General features: G+C 38.4%; 2 protein-coding genes and 1 long non-coding RNA gene across 3 annotated transcripts; all 3 read left to right on the forward strand.

Moving 5' to 3' along the window:
• The first annotated feature begins 661 nt into the window (after window positions 1–661).
• On the forward strand, window positions 662–5,544 carry LOC145469670 (uncharacterized). Its single transcript, XM_081453425.1, has 2 exons — window positions 662–1,680; window positions 3,383–5,544. Exons 1-2 carry the CDS (start codon window positions 826–828, stop codon window positions 3,845–3,847), a joined length of 1,320 nt encoding a protein of 439 aa, XP_081309551.1. The 5' UTR covers window positions 662–825; the 3' UTR covers window positions 3,848–5,544.
• Window positions 5,545–8,182: 2,638 nt separating this feature from the next.
• LOC145470379 (uncharacterized) lies at window positions 8,183–11,523 on the forward strand. The gene is made up of 2 exons (XR_014042484.1): window positions 8,183–9,033; window positions 10,586–11,523. It is a non-coding gene; the product is annotated as an uncharacterized LOC145470379 (long non-coding RNA).
• A 1,312-nt stretch (window positions 11,524–12,835) lies between these two features.
• On the forward strand, window positions 12,836–13,801 carry LOC145469271 (adenosine receptor A3-like). Its single transcript, XM_081452954.1, has one exon. The coding sequence runs from the start codon at window positions 12,836–12,838 to the stop codon at window positions 13,799–13,801; it is 966 nt and encodes a 321-aa protein (XP_081309080.1).
• The last annotated feature ends 5,264 nt before the right edge of the window (window positions 13,802–19,065 follow it).

Here is a 19,065-nt window from a genome sequence, read left to right on the forward strand (position 1 = left end):
GTTCCGTGAGGCCTAAAATTACATGCAAATGACAATGAGAATTCCTGTTTTAGCGGAAGGAACTCTCCTCTTGATGCTTCGGACTTTTGGACTCTTGGGGTTACGTTCTGGGTTTTTGGATTTTTTGGGTCTGATGGAACCTTTTTGGGGTCCCACAATGTGATCTCCCCGTTACTATGGTATCCGAGTACCCCTAACGCCTCTTCCACCCCTTTCCCCCAACCGCCTTCCCTAGGATGGTGAAGCTCCAGCTTCTTGAGTACAACACTCGCGTTGTTAAAAGCCTTTTTCAAATTTCCATTATCTTGGTCTTTTAAGTGTCTACTTTACCCGCAGACGCGAGCAAGCTAATGCATTTTCTGTATCTTACAGCGCGTATGTCTGGAAGTGATAGCACGTCAAGCTGTCTACTTTTGCGTGAAAATAAATGCGTGGTTTATTTTATACGTGCGTAAATTCGCGAAATAACCTGAAGCGTTATTATGCGTGGGTTATAATTGTTGTCTAAGTGTTTCATCTGCTTGCATCTGAGGGAAAAAGCCGAGTCACGTCCTGGAAAGCGAAACGTAATCTTCTCTATTTTATCTTCGGCGCAGTCTTCGGCATGGACTCGCAAAGACTCCGGGCGACTCGGTAAATGTTTCGTCATTCGGAAAAAAGTGCGAAGCCTGGGAACGAGACCGATGGCAACAAAATAACCATCGAGACAAGTTCGGCTGCAACAGATGTTTGTCTACGTTCGGAAATTCTCTCACAAGTTCAGTTTCAAACTCGTAAACTAACATGTTTTGATGCATGCGGAACGTTTAGTGTCATAGGGGAATAATGGCTGAAGGTGGTAGTCGGCCTTGGTCGCGCCATCGAAACCGCCGCCGACAAAACGACAGAGAAGGAAGGGAAAATGAAGAGATTGACCGAGATCTGCTCAGAGTTGTTCTTAGCGATTCTGAAGACTTCGTTCCTGAGGACGTAAAAAGCACATCGTCTGTTGCCTGTAGCTGTGCTTCAGATTTTCAAGAGGAGCAAACTGGCTGTAATTCGTCTAACGTGAAAAGCTGTCCGAACTTGAGCGATTTGGATCCCGAGATTCGTTCTCGCAGCTTTCGTTGGTTAGTCAGGCAAGTTAGTCGTCGGAAAAGTGCCAAGGAGTCTGGAAAACGTCCCTCTGATAAGAATCGTAGAAGTGACCGGGACAAGAATGGCCTTAGCTACCATGCTCGATGCCTACAAGAAGCGAAACGAGTCAGGCGAGCGGCCGAGTTGGAAGCTATCAACCGCAGGACGAGACCACAGCAAGCTCGGCGAAGAAGGCCCCTGAGTTTGCTTAACTTCAGGTCCGGAAACGATGAACGAGGAGTGCAGGATGCGGGAAGAAAGAGATTTTCGTTCTCTTGGGGGTTTCGACAGGACGATTCAACCACCCAAGTTGATGAACGTCGCGATCGAGCCAACACAGTGCCCCCAAGACCGCTGTCACCAACACCACCGTCAGATGACTCTCCAACTGACGATGGAAGAACGAACGCGATGAGCTTCGATGACTTTGAGAGAAAAAGAAGAGAAAAGGCTCGTTTGAAAGCAGCGCAACATAAACTGGAGTATTTCCTCATCAGCGACATCGTTTCCATCACAAATTGCCCGTGGTATTGGGGGAAAATTAATAGGTTTGAAGCGGAAAAGGTGAGAGCTTTGTAACTTTTAACTTCATTAACCCGAATGATACAAGATGTTGGTAAAATTTCATTATTGTCATTGTCAAAAGTGCGGGAAGGTGTTACGCTTTTGTTTGGTTAGAAAGAAAGGTTAACAGTGGTATTTCATTTTCATTAGTTTTTGCGATTCATATCATACAAACTGGATAGTTTAGAGAACGTATTTTTTAATATACGTGGGCCATGCAGTAAAAACACAGTAGCTACGAATAAGAAAGGTTATGCTCGAAAATAAATTGATTGTAAAAGGGCAAAACATTTAAATTAGGTGAAAAATTGATGAGATGTTTAGCTGTTTTAGAAGCAGTTATCCTATTGTTAAAATGCCCCGGAAAAAAGACCAAGTCGTGAGATGTCAATTGGCACCTGCTTTGTCTCCAAAACCTGACACTTTCTAAAACGCATATTTTTATGAGTAATTTTGTCAATAGATTGTTACTAATGCATTGATCAAATTTCTCAGATGTCACGACAATTAATTATAGGAGGTTCGGTTTCATGAAGCAGCAAGAATTTATAGAAAAAGAAAACTACTTACAGACTTTTGTTATATATCATTATATGTATGTCAAGCTGGTAGGCAGCAAATAAAATTTGGAAGCACTTCAAGAATGACATATATGGACAGCTTAATTTGTGGACACTGCCTGCAACAGTCAGGGAATTTTGGTCTAACTGCAAATGCAAACATTATACCATGAAAATTTTGCATAAGTATTTAATCACTAATTCTGATCTAAAATGAGTTCTTGTACATTTTGTGAACTGTTTTTCAATATGTAATTTTGCTTCAAAGCTTTTCTGCATACATCTCAGAGAATGATAAAATAATGCAAGTGGCTTTCTCAGGCCTAGGTGTTAAGGAAACTATATACGCCTACGTTAAGAACTCTGTCAGTTTACAAATTACTTAGTTTTTCCACGCCTAATGTTTGGACTTAATTTCATGTTTTGACCACAAGAAAGTTTAAAAAGACAGTTTGAATTGCCTTATAGTCTTATCAGTAAAATTCATAATTCCGATTGGTTCATCTTACATCTGGGTTGTCACCTAGTTGAAAAATATCAGCATAGGTGTTTGGTTATTGTGAGTATGCATGTATTTCTCTTTTTGTTTTTCTAAACCAAAAAAAGTTGCAATTCTGAAAAAAGTTTCAACAAATGTCTTGCATTATCCTATTTTTGAGCCAGTCAGTGATAAATTTCACTAGGACTTTGCACCTCTAGATATTTGAACACAGCTGTTTCAAGAAATATTGTCAGATTCAAGCATCAAGCTTATGTGACAAGACCAAACAATCAAAAAACTATTGACTAGGTCATATATTTTACGCATGCACTTTGTTTTGACTTCCAAGAGATCGTTTGTTTTGTACATTTTTGCAGGACTTCAGGGTTTTGCCGCAGGTTTAGCAGAAATAGCATGTTTAAAGTAAAAACAAGGACAGAAAACAAGTTTTTATTGCTGCTTTATGTCATCAATATTTTATTAGCACATATATTGCTTTTCATAATATTTTTCTTCTAATCCACCTTTTTCTCATTACAAGTGGGCTTAGTGCTTTCATCTAGAAATTTTCACTGCAATGAGTGTTAATATGCAAGCTTTTGCAAGAATAAAACCAGATGGACTGTTTGATAAATTGAACAATTATTTATTTTTACCTCAGATACTGGAAGGCTTTCCTGATGGAACATTCCTGTTACGTGACAGTGCGCAATACCACTATCTGTTCTCAGTGAGTTTTCGTAGATACTCCCGAACATACCATGCAAGGATTGAACAGTGGAAGCACAGATACAGCTTCGACAAACCAAGTGACTATTCATTCTGTTCAAAAAGTGTTTGTCAGTTGTTACAGCATTACTCTCGTGCAGAGCAATGCATGTATTATGAACCTCTGCTGTTGAAGCCGCTACACCGAAGCAATCCAGTGTCCCTACAGGATCTCTGTCGCGCAACAATCTGTAGTCAGACAACTTTTCAAGGAGTCAGCGACCTTCCTGTACCGAATTCTATGAAGATTTTCTTGAGAGAGTTTCATTACAAAGTTCCAGTGAAGAGAACTGAAGAGAAAGGTACTCAAACACCAGCACCACGAAAGAGATTCAGTTTTTCATTCCACAGAGACTAGTATCCCCAGCTTGGTGGATAGATTAATTTTTTTAGTTGTATTCTGAACTGAAGATCAAAGTGCATTATTGATCGGAGAACAAAAAGCATTCTAGGTGGGTCCCAAAGGGAAGGGAAAAAGTGATGCTGGGGGGAGGGTCTGAGGAATCCTTAAAGCAATGAGCTCCAAAGAAAGGTTTGAATCTGGCTTGATGTTAACCCAAATCCGCAGCTCTATGTTCAAATGATAGATGAGAGTGAAAAAATGTCGCACTTGGACTTACATTTGTGATATATACCAAATTGGTAGTAGAGTATGTCTTCATTTATGACTAGATGTTTTGATATTTTCAAAGGCTTGAGGTGATTGAAACCCTTTTTGGTCTTTGGTTACTTCAACTTCGTAAAAAGTGCATAAATATGGTTATAAATATGGACAACTTCTTTTCCAGAAGTTAAAAAGGAAAAAAAAACTTGTTCAGAGTATAAGTTAGAGTATAACAGCCATAAAATAATTTTGTAAGCCAGTATATAATATATTTATTGGTTTTTGAAATAGTATTATCATAAAAGCCCTTGCTGTCCTTCCCAAGATAGTAATTAGCGACAATTGTAATATTCAGTTCAATAGGAAAACAGATATTTTGAGGTAACCTGTCAACTGTTTAAAGCATTAGAGGTAGCATCTCAACTGCTTTGTATATATAAGGGGTTTCCTTAGGGGCCAGGTACCTGGCAAATTGACCAACTGTGAGGACAATTTTGCCCACCTGATTTGACCATCCAGCAGAAAGTTTTTCTTGTAAAGAAGTTCTTTTTGAATAGTTTTGCCTGCCGTTGAAAACTAATTGCCACCCTGCTGAAAACAGTAATGAAACCCCTGATATAAAATCTTGTATTTAGACTGCAAGCAGCTGGTTTTGTTCCTGAAATCCTCCGCACAATTGAAAAATTTAAAATTATGCAAATTAGGGAAAGGAATGAGAAGGGAATGCAGCAAGACCATGTCTCTTGTCTTGATGAGCATTAGATTTGTCTTTTACAGGATAATGGACCTTTTCATGGATGTCACGCAACAATGTTTTCATATTGTTCAAGTAAATAAAAAAATCTCCTCCATAGTTCAATTTATCATGCTGAATTTAGTAAATCTACGAAGTTTCAGAAGAATCTGTTGCAAGCTTGTAAAAAAATACATGTATGGGACCCCAAACTTACAAAGAAGTGTAGGCCAGAGGGCAAGTGTTGCCCCCTGGTATACATTTCTTTGATAAATGGAGTGGTGCAATTTATTTTTGTTTGGATGAAAAATTCAGAAAAGCCTGACATTGGTGAAGAGGTCCATTGTTGTTGATGTCATTGTTTACATTTTGCCTCATTAGTATATGACTTTGCATAGACAAGGCATCGTGCTAGATGCAAGTTGACTCCAAACAGCAGTGAAATTTGGTGCGTTGTGAATGTTTTAGTCCTTTGGGTGTAATATTAATGAAGGTGATATTGGCGCTTTCAGAAAATGTGAAATATCTGGGTGGCAAAAGCACTAATGAGCTCTTACACTCTTTGTTAAATTTTGAATTTATAAACCCGTACCACATGAAATATATACTGGTAATACATCGGGTTCAAATTCCTTGGGACAGTTTTATAATGGTATGCTCTTTCAATGTTCAGAAGTGATATTCCTCTTAAAACTTGATCAGAAAGTGAATTACTTAATATGCTCATGAGGCAAATATTGTAAACAAAGATTAGTAACAGATTCCCTTGTAGCTAGCTGATTTGTAAATTATTTGATATAAATGACTTCTCAAAAGGTCTTAAAAGAGTGGAGAAACCTCCTCAGTAGTAGCTTATTAGAACTTTTATAATTGATATATGCAACTTTTTTAAACTTGCAAAAGTACAGGGTTAGAACTAATATAGAGGTATATATTTAAAAGAGCACTTAACAAATAGAATATTATTTATTTCAGGGTACACAAAATAGATATTGTTGATTTGAAGTATATTGATAGTATTTAGTTTTGGTCATTTAAAAGTTCATGTTCATGTGTTGGAGAGTAACATTACAATTCTGCTTAATTTTGGGGATACATGTACCAGTACAACTTGGCATACTGGTTGCCTTGCTGTATTTTTAGGGAAAACGTCTTACTGAACTGTCAGGTCTATTTTCCTTTTTAATTTGAGCTGATTATTTCATTGCCATATTTGTGGTTGAAACCTTAGTGTGTGACCATCCAAATGAAAGCTGTTGAGCAGTACTTTCATGTGGTACTGTTTTTTTATGCTGTACAAGGTGGTTCAATCTTTTAAGTCTGGATGAAACCCTAGTGTGTGACAATTCAAATGTAAGCTCTTTTTTTGTGAGCTCTGTACCTTGCCACTGTTCTTGTCAAGGTTCTTTGTTCCTCTGCACATGATTAAGTCTGAAAGAAAGCAAACTCCTTGATAGATTATTAACAGTAATTTACAGTCTTGTTTTGTTTTTGTTTCTAAGGCAGTCATGTTCAACTTTCATAATATGAGATTGAATACTTACAGTTTAGCTCAGCTAAGAGCATTTATTTTGTTGCACCTTAACAACTGTGTTCCTGTTACTTTTTATCATTTACATAAGATAATTTAGCATTTGTATATGAACTAGTGTCTTTAAAAGTTGTTAATGTTTTGAGAAACAAGACTTATTTTAAAGTAAAAAAAAATTATGCTTATAAATTTCTTAAGCTCTTTGATAGAGCAAATATGGGTTATCTACATGTCAGTTACATTTAAGGCAAAATAATTATGTACACCTTCTCAGAGGATTTTTTCCATCTTTGTATCAATCTTTATTAACAGGTACAATGTCTGTATCTCACTTGTGCATAAGACATTTTTTGTGGACTGTAATGCAAGATTTTGCTGTCTTCACGATAATGTTTGCAAGACTTTCTCACTTAATACATTCATGCAACCCATGGTGAATTAAATAGAAAATAATACATGGGTGCACCTAGATATGGAATTTCTCTTCCATTGTTCAACTCAGTATCTCACAAGTGAGTGCAGCGAACAAGTAAGATACAAAGTTGAACACATCAAAGGGAAATTTCATATCTGCAAGCAGCCATGTGTTATTTTGTTTATTTTATGAACGTACTTATAACAATGTCAAAAGTTGTGCAAATGCCACACAATCATTTCAAAAAAAATTTCCGAAGATTACTGACAAATTTAAATACAGTAAAAAAATGATATCAAACATTACATCATCGATATCATGACAGTGAAGTTGTCATAATTTTACATATGTTCAATTACGGCTCTCCTCAGAGCTGGAAGTCCTTGTAAAACACTGCAGTTTATGTAATAAAATATTACGTCTCCAATTTCTCTCTCTGCATTTCATATTTAGCAGTTTGACTTCGAGCTTCAGGCCTCAGTGTAAAAACCTGAAAAGCCACCAATCCAGAAGAAGTTTAGTAGTAAGAGAACAGAAAATTTGAAACAATATTGAGTTGGAAAACAACAGTTCAAAATAAAGGAATGTGTCACAGGGTTTTGGACTGTGGTACAGTAAAGCGAGGGCTTGAGCCTATTTACAAGTGCGATTAGCACTGTCGGTAATGTTTTGGTGAAGGTATTTTATTTTCACAGTGTTAAACTCTAATCACCGAGGAACATAATCGGTACTGGCTAATTGGTGGGCAAACCTGACATTGAAAATGAAAAATTAATGAAAATGCTATAGGATAAAACTGCAATGGCCTTGCATATTTCCATTCCGGGAGAGTACATTCTCCTGGACTGGAGTTAAGAACTGACCCAATTAACATCAGGGTATTGGAATAGACTTTCCTTGTCCCACACAAGTGTTTCTGTGCTTGACTTTTTTTATAGACCTTTTTACATACAGTTGTCTGCTCACTGTGACCTGGCCTTTGGATGGCAGTGATGCTGGAGAGCAACCTTGTTTTGATACAGACCTTAGTTCGCATTAATTCTACATGAGAAAAGCAGAAAGGTTTGTATCAAAAGCAAGGTCACCTCCAGCCTTGCCTGCATTCACAGGCCAAATAATTGTGCTCACAACAGTAAAATGGCCTTTTTTGATCCTGACAGACCAAATGCCAAAGTGTAGCGTGTTCAAACAGATGCAAATGTTCCTCGAAGAAAGTGGAATCTTTCGCCGTCAACTTGCTAAGGAGGTGGTGTAACATTGAAACTGGCTAATTAAACTGTAAACAGGCCAACCTTATAAGCCTCTCGTTCTAACCAGAAAGTTATTATTAGGTTTGTAGTCTGCAATTGCCATGCAACCCCAGGAAAGAGGAGGATGGAGGGGGTGGGGGGGGGTGCTCATCGTACCTTTTAGGGGTTAAAAAAGTAGTTTTGGTACCTCTTAGGATATTGAGCCAAAAACATATGACAGGAGAAATGACAGGAGATAGTGTGTTGTTCTTGAATTGGTACCTCCAAGGGGTGAAAAAAGTTTCAAGCCACGCCCACATAGCAGGAACTTGGTACCTCTTAGCGGCTCTTTTCAAAATTTCTGACGAGCATCCCCGTACTTTCTATATGGTAGTTCCCCCCGGGGGTTTTATAAGATCAACCGTTTGGGGGGTTGAGGGGGTTGGGGTAGGCGGGCTTCGGGTGGCAGTTGGTCTTCATGACAAATTGGGTAAAATGTAAATGTTTATTCCAAAATCATGATCATCAAACTGATCGATAGCTCCTGTTGATAGCTTGTAAACAGGCTCCGGCTGGAAGGGTCTGACCGCAGCTAGAAGGGCCGACAAAGAACCGGCTGAGAGTGAAGTGGCCGAGAGGGCCGATGGGGTTCGGGGTGGCGGACTCTCTCCCGGCGCTGGCCCCATCCTCGACAAGAGAGCCTTTTCACAGCCGAATTGACCTTAAGAGGTGCTGCTTACCATTAAAATCAACGATGATGGACACGAACAGATGGAAAAGAACTTTCCGTCGACTGTTCGTACAAACCGATATGAAAGGACTACCGCGTACGTTCCTATTTGTTTTCCAACCGGAACCGGAAGTTAGCAAGACGCGACTGCACTAATCTAATTCCCAGATTCTCGCAGTATTCAATATGGCGGCAATTTAGCAGAGGTTTTCGCACAAGTCAGAGTAGTACGTTTTAATCGGTATTTGTGGCAGGATGGCTCCGATGTATTTATCTGGGATGCGAATGGTCGCGATTGGATGGTAAGAAAGTGATATATTTCTTTAAACTGCTCGTCTAAGCTAGAGATCGTATACTACTTTGTTTGCTTTAGCCAGAGCATACCTTGCGAGTAGTTGGTTTTTACTACTCGCAGGGTAGTCAGAGCACGAACCGGAGTCTAGCAATCGTGAAAATCTAGAGATTTTCCTACACGAATTGGGTGATCATGTCTGTTGGAGCCGAGAGAATCATCAAAAATCACTAAAACTACGACAAATCAAAGGAAATAAACTGCTAAATGGTGATCATTTGTTGTAATTAGATATATAAGAATGTAGCGAACTATTATTAGAGGAAAAATTTGATGGAACGTAACTTAAATCCCTCGGAAAATCTGAGGCATTGCCTGAAAATAGTATACCTTCAAATAACCAGTTGAGAGAGTTTCTATTTTAATATTCGGCCTCAAGGGGTTACGTAACAATCATCGAGGTTTGTATCTTTTTATCAGGTGCATTTAGGTCTAAAACAGGAGTGAGGGGAGAGGGGAAGGGGTGAAGCCAAATAACGCTGGTCAGCCTGAGGGTGTTGACCTGTTTATGGTCAGCTCTCAATAATTGAAATCAAATAGCAAGACTCCCCACCCCCTACCTCGTACCCCTTACCCCTCACCCTCTACTCCACACCCCCTCACCCCTACTCCTCACCCTCCTCATCCCCTCACCCCCTCACCCCCTCACCCCTCACCCCCTCAACCCCTCACTCCATCATCCCAATTCCTCACCCCAGGGTCTGAAATTAACTTTTTTCGGCAGGCACCAACTGGCGACTGAATTTTTTTTTTTCAGTCACCAAATGTAAAAATTTGGTCGCCAAAAAGTGTCAATAAAATTTTTACTTTGCAGCGAAACACAAGCCAAAATTTTTCGTTGCCATGGGCTTGCCGGCAAAACATTTGCAATTGATGTAATCAGGAATCAAACCAGTGCTGAAATCATCTTTTGACCACTTTGACAGATCTACATTTCCACCTTTTGACGCCCAGAGAATATCTAAATCTTCATCTAATTTCTTCGTGATGTTCTGTCTCCATCTTGTAATAAATTACGGAAAGATTTCAGAACATCTTTGGACACCACATCGCCTGGATAAATATTCATTGCGTCGGCAATATGTATGTCATGGGAAACCGCTGAAAAAACATAGCAACGAAGCTTTGCACTGATCGTCGCTGTGAGACGTTGTGGTAGATTTATAATAACAGGAAAATCGGTTTTATACTTCAAAAGCAGCAGAAAGGTAAAAAGGAAGTGACCAATTAGCAGGCGGCTTTGAATTTTATTTTAATCGATTTGGCTGAAAATCAAAGTTATTGTTAGTGTAATTATCGTGGCATGAAATAGTTAATTGCTCGCTGGCGACCAGTTGTGAAATTCTGGTCGCCAGTGCAAAATTTTTAGTCGCATTGGCGACCAGGAAAGCGCAGTTTTGGACCCTGCACCCCCCCTACCCCTCCTCTCACCCCTTATCTCTCTTGCCTGTTTGAGAGACTTGCTGTTTTCATCTGACTTTCATTTCTTCTTTTAATTCAAGGGTTGTGATTGCTACAACTGGAATATCGTCCTTTATTGTCGCTAAGAGATACATTGATAGAAAGAGACTTGAACTGATCAAAGCAAAGCAGAAGGAAAGAATGCTAGAGGCACAGAAGGATGCCAAGTAACGCTCTGGAAAGGTTTCTGTCAAAGAAGAGCAACAGAACTATTGTGCAAGGCTGCAGATCAATCAATTTTGAAGTGAGCAATCTACCTAAAGTATAAAAGTCAAGTTCATGCATTTTTCAGCTTTTGAAACAAGAGACAATCCACAGCGGGATATGTTAGTTGCAGAAGGAAGATTCCTTTGGTGGGGGGGAGGGGGCGGGGAGGACTTCCACATGGAAAGGTCAGGGGATTCTCATTAGAAAATTTGAACCAAACCCTTCAAGGAAACCAATCTGGGTGTTGCACGAGCTTTATTTGATCCCTAAAAGATATCACTTAAGATGGATCAGGCTTGATTAACAGTCGCTGTTCAGCAAAGGAGCCTGCAGTAGTAGATACTGGTGGAAATAAAGTCTGATAATAGAAATAAGATCATTTTTTTATTATTTTGTGGTTAGCAATAGTGGCATTATGTCATGAACACCTTACATGAGATCAAAATCCTTGATTTATACCCCAAAGTGAGACGGCAAGCAGCCCTGACCTTTTCAAATGGGAATTCCCCCGGGAAGGAAAATGCACATTGTGTTGTACTAGAAAATATCCATATGCTGCCCACAGAAGACACTTTGGTTTAAACCTTGCGAGCCTTCGATTGCCAGTCTGCAATCTTTGAAAAATAGCGAATAAAAAGTGCGATTGTTGAAATATATACGTAAAAAGTGTGAAGTACAAAAATTACAGTAAGAACGAAGAAATACTTGCGAGGAAATAAAATGCTAATATGGGGTACATAAAAGAATAAAATATTGTCTAGGTAATGGTTTTGAGTTATTGTTCGATTGAATTGTAATTGCGGTATGGCCAGGATTCTAAAGTCTTACTCACACGAAAGTAGAGGAGTTCACGCTCTAAGGAACATTATGGGTAATCAGGGCAAGATTGCAAAGAAACAAAGCGGCAAAATATACGTTTTTCTTCATATTTCTGTTTTGAGTTTCATTTTCGAAAACAAAATTTTACTGTAAATAGAGAAACCCCTTTTCTACATTTACTAGTGTTTTTTGAGTCGATTGAGCTGGGTATTAGCCTACTTGTCAGAGTAACGGGAACGTTATTTTTGTGGCTTGAGCGGTTAAGACTTGATCAAATCATTTGGTTTTAACCATGAAAAAAATTCCTACACCCACAACAATCACTCGATCAGCTCAAAACAGCTAGCAAACATAGAAAAGGGGTTTCTCTGTATACAGTATATGTTTTGTCTCCAAATGTGAAATCAGAATGGAAATATAAAGAAAAACATTTGTTTTACGGCTTTGCTTCTTTGTAAATTTGCCCTGATTACCCATAATGCCCCGAGGGCGTGAACTCCTCTATTTCTCTTGTCAATAACATGGGCGTTATTTGAGTCAATAGAGTGGCCGTTCAACCCAATTAGGAATTATATTATATTTTAACCAGAGAAGGTTTTTAAATTTTAATTCAATATTATCATAAATTCAAAGGGCTGATGCCATATTTTTGCTTACAGCTGTTTTGAGTAAAACTTAATTTAGTGTAATCACATTAAAATGGCGTTTGATATTTTCTGTCACACAATGCAGAACCATACTACACCATACATGATAGAACTACAATGTACTAATACTTCGTGAAATTTGCGGCATAATTGGAAGAATGACTTTCTTAAACCTTTTTGGGAATGGTCTTTTCAATTAGTGAAATCTTATTTTAAATCTGCTAAATTCTCTTTCCCACTTAGAAAATAGTACTTCAATTTACCTTAAAGTTGAATAGCAACTCTTCAAATCGAGTCTTAAAACATAGTCTTATACTTTGCAAGATGTCACTTTGGTACTTTCTCACTTTGCGAAATGGTACTTTAAATTACGTCGCGAAATGTTAATACGTACTTTGTGAAGTGGTACTTCACGTTACTTTGCGAAATGTCACTTTACACTCTTTGAAATATTGCTTATTGAAGCCAGTACTTCATTAAAAGTTTGGATATGTTCATTTTTCATGACACCCGTTAATTTCCCACGTTACGACCCGGCTTGTAAGGCATATTTCTCAGAAAAAAAGGTTTGGTTTCGTCTCAAAAAGGTACCGCAAGGCAAACTTCGGAAAACTCGCCATGAACGTAACTGAATCTAAGGAGGGATCCTTGATTAAAATGTGTCCCATGAACGAGATGGTTTGGAAGCAGGGGTACCAAGTGGAAAAGATTGCCTTGGCCATGACAGCAATAATCCTGAACATCCTAAGCTTTCCTGTGACGATCCTGATGAATGTGCTGGTGATAATGGCGGTAAAGACAAGACCCAGATTGCAAAGCAACTATAACATTTTGCTGGCCTGTTTGGCGGGAACAGACCTGTTAGTCGGAGCGGTTTCACAGCCGACTTTCATTGCGGGACAGATTTATGTCATAAAAGGTTTATCTCTAATTGAATACTGTCGATACCATAAGGAAAGCCATCTGATATTTGGAATTCCTATTTATGCATCTCTGTTTCATTTGACACTTATTAGTATGGAACGGTTTGTAGCCATGAAGTGTACTTTTCGTTATGAGACAATTGTTACAGAGCTGCGTTTAAAAATAATCGTTGGTAGTTCCTGGGTCATCGCATGTTGCCCAGGTATTCTGCGAAGCCTTTCTGAAGAGTTTGAAATCATTATCAGGGTGCCAGGTTTCCTGTTCGCTTGTTTCAACCTTTCGTTGATACTTTACTGTCATTTTTCAGTTTATTTTGTAACCCGTCGTCACGAGAAACAAATCAAATGCGAGCAAGTTTTACCACAAGCCGCTGCTGACTTTGCAAAGGAGAAGAAAGCTCTGAAAACTACCAGGATTATTTTAATGGCTTTGGCTGTGTGTTTTTCCCCCTTGATTGTGCATAATTTAGTTTTGCACGCCTATTTTAAGAGTAGAGCTTACATTGGAAACGTAATAGTTTTGTCCCAGCCCGTTTTCGTATCGGTTTTCTTGCTCAATTCTCTTTGCAATCCGATCATTTACTGCTATAGAAATAACACGTTTCGCAAAACGTGCAAAGAGTTGCTTAAAATGAAGTACACAAACTTTAACGAGGAATAACAACTTATTAAAAACCACCATGGCCTGTGATATTGATGATGTTACAAAATTTTGTAAAGTTTCATGTGTCATTGAAATAAACTATACCTTAGAAATTGATTTAGAGTGTTGTCAATTTCATTGAAGCAGAGAAATAAGTTGAAAAACATGGCGAAATTTGTTTCGTTTCGTTTCGTTTCGACGCAAATTTTAATTGCAAATCCTGCTCCATGAAAGACGGCTCTCAGGTGAAATCAGGAGGATAAAAGAAGATGGTGTCCATGTCTATGATTTCGACAAGGAAATAAATTAACACAACTTTAATTTGACGGTTTCCGAAAGTTTTGTCTCATAGTATCTGTTATCATAATATTCGTTCTTATAAAAAAAAAAAGTTACTTTAATTTATCTGAACTTAAGTACAGCATTTTACGGCAAAATATTTTTTTTCTTTCATTGGAAATTGAATTCCTTTTCGGATTTACACTCAAAGAAGAAAGTCAGGCCCCGATCGACAGATGGTATTTTCAGTGAAGAAGCGCGAACCAATAATAATTAGTAACATTTCCTTCACTGTTCTAATTGTGTTTTAAAATGTGCTACTGAGGAAATGCTACTTCAAGATACTTTACAAAATTTTGATTCGCAGTTTACAAAATTATGCAGTCACTCTAACAAATGGCACTTAAGAAAGTTCGTGAAGATTAATTCTTATAAAAAATTTACTTTAAATTATCTCAACCAACAGTGTTGCATTTTACGGCAAAATTTATTTTCTTTCATTGGAAATTGGATTCCTTTTGGATTTCATTTATCCTGAGCCACTCAGCCAGAAAATCAGTCCACGACAGCTGCAAATTTCAATGAAGAAGCGCAAGACAAAAACTATATTTTAACGTAAGTTTTGCTCGGAAGACGAATAATAATTAGTAACATTTGTTTCAGTGTTTTGTTTGTGTTTCAATGTTTTTCACTTAGAAAATGCTACTTCAACATACTTGACCAAATTTTAATTTGTAGTTTCGAAGTGGTTATTATTCGTTTAACAGATGGTACTTATTAAAGTTTGCGAAATACCACTTTGTAATTTGACAAATATAGCTTGGTACTTTACGAAATCGTCCATAGATGTTCTTTTCGAGATGGTACTTCTCGTTACTTTGCGAAATGTTACTTTATACTCAATGAAATACTACTTGATGAGGTGGCTGGTAATTTGGGAAAATATCTGTGCTGTTCACTGTTTTCGCTGTAATTAATTTCCCGGGCGGTGTCGATGTAAGGTATATTTCGTAAAGAACCTTTCGTTTCGTGTCTAAAAGAGGGTCCCCTATACTTTTTCCGTGACGCGTGAATAAGCATTTTTTGCTTTGCGTGAAGCGTGAATGAGGATTTACTTTTTCCGTGATTCGCGAATCTATATTTTTCCGTCCTCGGGAAATTGGTTTTCGATGTTTTCATGATCCGTGAATTATGCATTTACTTACGCGTGATTTGTGAACCAACGACTTTTGCGGGGATAATTTTTCACTTCTTTTGAAGATTTTAGCGTCATTAAAGCTCGTAAACTGCACAAAACTAGATGTAAAACCGCCCATTCGACGCGCTTGCGGCTGGAGGACTGAGAACTAACCACAGCGACAGTTAACCAGGAGGCCCTAGAAACTAGTCTGTCACGATGTGTCAGACACGGCATTTCGATGCATTAAAATGGAGGGTTCTGTATGTTTTGCTAACGTGGACAGAATTTGTATTTTTATGTGGCACATGATTTAGCCTTTGCATTTTTATGGGAAACGTGATTACCTGCTTTTTTCTGTGAACGTGAAGCTGTTTTTCCAATTTTACGTGATGCGCGAAAAGGCCAATTACATATGCGTGAAATTGTTTTCAGAAGAGGTATAGGGGACCCTCCTAAAAGGGACGTACCGCAAACGATCGCAAAGCCAACTTCGAAAAATTCACTATTAACGTAACGGAATCTAAAGCGGGATCCTTGATTAAAATGTGTCCCATGAACGAGATGGTTTGGAAGCAGGAGTACCAAGTGGAAAAGATTGCCTTGGCCATGACAGCAATAATCCTGAACATCCTAAGCTTTCCTGTGACGATCCTGATGAATGTGCTGGTGATAATGGCGGTAAAGGCAAGACCCAGATTGCAAAGCAAATATAACATTTTGCTGGCCTGTTTGGCGGGAACAGACCTGATAGTCGGAGCGGCTTCACAACCGGCTTTCATTGCGGGACAGATTTATGTCATGAAAGATTTATCTCTAATTGAATACTGTCGATACCATAAGGAAAGCCACCTGACATTTGGAATTCCTATTTATGCATCTCTGTTTCATTTGACACTTATTAGTGTGGAACGGTTTGAAGCCATGAAGTACACTTTTCGTTATGAGACAATTTTTACAGAGTCGCGTTTAAAAATAATCGTTGTTAGTTCCTGGGTCATCGCATGTTGCCCAGGTATTCTGCAAAGCCTTTCTGAAGGGTTTGAAATCATTATCAGGGTCGTATCGTCCTTGTTGGGATATTTCAGTCTTTCTTTGATGCTCTACTGTCATTTATCGGTTTATTTTGTAAACCGCCGTCACGAGAAACAAATCAAATGCGAGCAAGTTTCACCACAAGCCGCTGCTGACTTTGCAAAGGAGAAGAAAGCTCTGAAAACTACCAGGGTAATTACAACGGCTTTGCTTTTTTATGTTTTGCCTACGGGTGTGCATTATCTATTTTTGCCCGTCTTTTTTAAGAGTAGTAGTTACATTGTAAACGTAATACCTGACTTTTGTCCCATCCCGTTGGTTCTCTCGCTCAATTCTCTGTGTAATCCGATCATGTACTGTTGTAGAAATGAGATGTTTCGAAAGACATGCAAGGAGCTGCTTAAAATGAAGTGCACAAACTTTACCGAGGAATAAAAACTTATTACAAACCAGTATGGCGCGTGATATTGATCATTCGGGAGTCGCGGATGCTACAACATTTAGTAACGTTGCATGTGTTGAAATAAACCTCCTTAGAAATTGATTTAGAGTGTTGTAAATTTCATTGCAGGAAAAAAATAAATTGAAAAACATGGCGAATTTTGGTTTCGTTTCGTTTTTCTTCCAGACGACGCTGTCTGTCGTCCATGAATCGACAGAAAAAGAAAACTAATTGCAAGTTAAATGCGTCATAGCTAGTTTTGGCGCATAATATCTGAACATCGTGAAGGTTACTTCTTAAAAAAAGTCCTTTAAGTTATCTCAACTAACAACACTACCTTTTATGGGAAGTTTTTTTTCTTGCATTGGAAATTGGATTGTTTTTAGGATTTCATTTATCCTGAGTCACTCAGCCAGTAAATCAGTCCACGACAGCTGGTATTTTTAATGAAGAAGCGCAAGACAACAGCTATATTTTAACGCAAGTTCTGATGATGAATAACAATTAGTAACATTTGTTTCAGTGTTATGTCTGTGTTTCAATGTTTGCCACCTAGGAAATGCTACTTTAAAATTTTGATTTGTATAGTTTGCGAAATGGTATTTGCTCCTTTAAGAAGTCATACTGAAAAAAGTTTGGGAAATGTTACTTTGTGTGTTGAAAAATATAGCTTAATTATTTTCGAAATGATCGGTCGGGGTGGTACTTCACTGACGTTACTTTGCGAAATGTCACTTTAAAATCCGTGAAATATTGTTCGATGAAGTGGCGGGTAAGTCAGATAACTTTCTGTGCTTTTCATTGTTTTCGCTCTAATTAATTTCAGGGCTGTAAGCTTGTTAGGCATATTTCGCAAAGAACATTTCGTTTCGTCTGGAAAAGATACCGCAAGCCGTACTTTAAAAGAGAAAAAACTCGCCATGAACGTGACTGAATCCAAGGAGGGATCCTTGATTAAAATGTGTCCCATGAACGAGATGGTTTGGAAGCAGGAGTACCAAGTGGAAAAGATTGCCTTGGCCATAACAGCAATAATCCTGAACGTCCTAAGCTTTCCTGTGACGATCCTGATGAATGTGCTGGTGATAATGGCGGTAAAGACAAGACCCAGATTGCAAAGCAAGTATAACATTTTGCTGGCCTGTTTGGCGGGAACAGACCTGTTAGTAGGAGCGGCGTCACAGCCGACTTTCATTGCGGGACAGATTTATGTCATGAAAGGTTTTTCTTTGACTGAATATTGCCGATACCGTAAGGAAACCAACACCATTTATACAATTCCAATTCTTGCATCTCTGTATCATTTGACACTTGTTAGTGTGGAACGGTTTGTAGCCATGAAGTACACCTTGCGATATGTGACAATTGTCACGGGGCTTCGTTTTAAAATAGCCGTTGTTAGTTCCTGGGTCATGGCATGTTGCCCAGCTATTCTGCAAAGCCTTTCTGAAGAGTTTGAAATCATAATCAGAGTAGCAAATACTTTGTTGGGATGTTTCAGCCTTTCGCTGCTACTTTACTGTCATTTTTCGGTTTATTTTGTAACTCGCCGTCACGAGGAACGAATCAAATGTGAACAAGTTTCACCACAAGCCGCTGCTGACTTTGCAAAGCAGAAGAAAGCTCTGAAAACTACCAGGATAATTACGATGACTTTGCTTGTGTGTTTTTTGCCGGCGAATGTGCATTATTTGTTTTTGCCCATCTATTTTAAGAGCAGTAGTTACATTGTAAACGTAATAATTTTGTCCCATCCCGTTCTCGTATCGGTTCTCTGGTTTAATTCTCTGTGCAATCCGATCATATATTGCTATAGAAATAGGACGTTTCGAAAGACATGCAAGGAGCTGCTTAAAATGAAGTGCACAAACTTTAAGGAGGAATAAGAAAAATTACTATAGACCATTATGGCCTCTGATATTGATAAACCAGGAGTTGCTGATGTTGCAAAATTCAGAAGCATCGCATGCGTTGAAATGAACTTCCTTGGAAATTGATTTAGAGTGCTGTGGGATTCGTTGGAGAGTAGAAATAAACTACAAAAACAAGGCGAGTTACTGTTTACCCATCACTAAGGTCTTGTTTTAGACAGAGTAAATTGAATTCCAAATCTTGCACTATGGAAAAAGGGTTTCGTGCATGATTTCAAGAAGAATAAAACAAGATGGGTGCATGTCGATCTCTATCAACAGGTCAATAAAATCAACTGTAATTTGAAGGTTTCAAGGTTTCGTCGCATAATATCTGAACTTCCTGAAGGTACCTTCGTTAAAAATATCAAAGAAGTTACTTTGAAGTATGTGAACTGAGAGCATTACATTTTAAAGCACAAGATTTTTCTCTTGCATT

This window comes from Orbicella franksi, chromosome 15 (genome assembly GCF_964199315.1).
Source record: "Orbicella franksi chromosome 15, jaOrbFran1.1, whole genome shotgun sequence".
Taxonomy (NCBI): domain Eukaryota; kingdom Metazoa; phylum Cnidaria; class Anthozoa; order Scleractinia; family Merulinidae; genus Orbicella; species Orbicella franksi.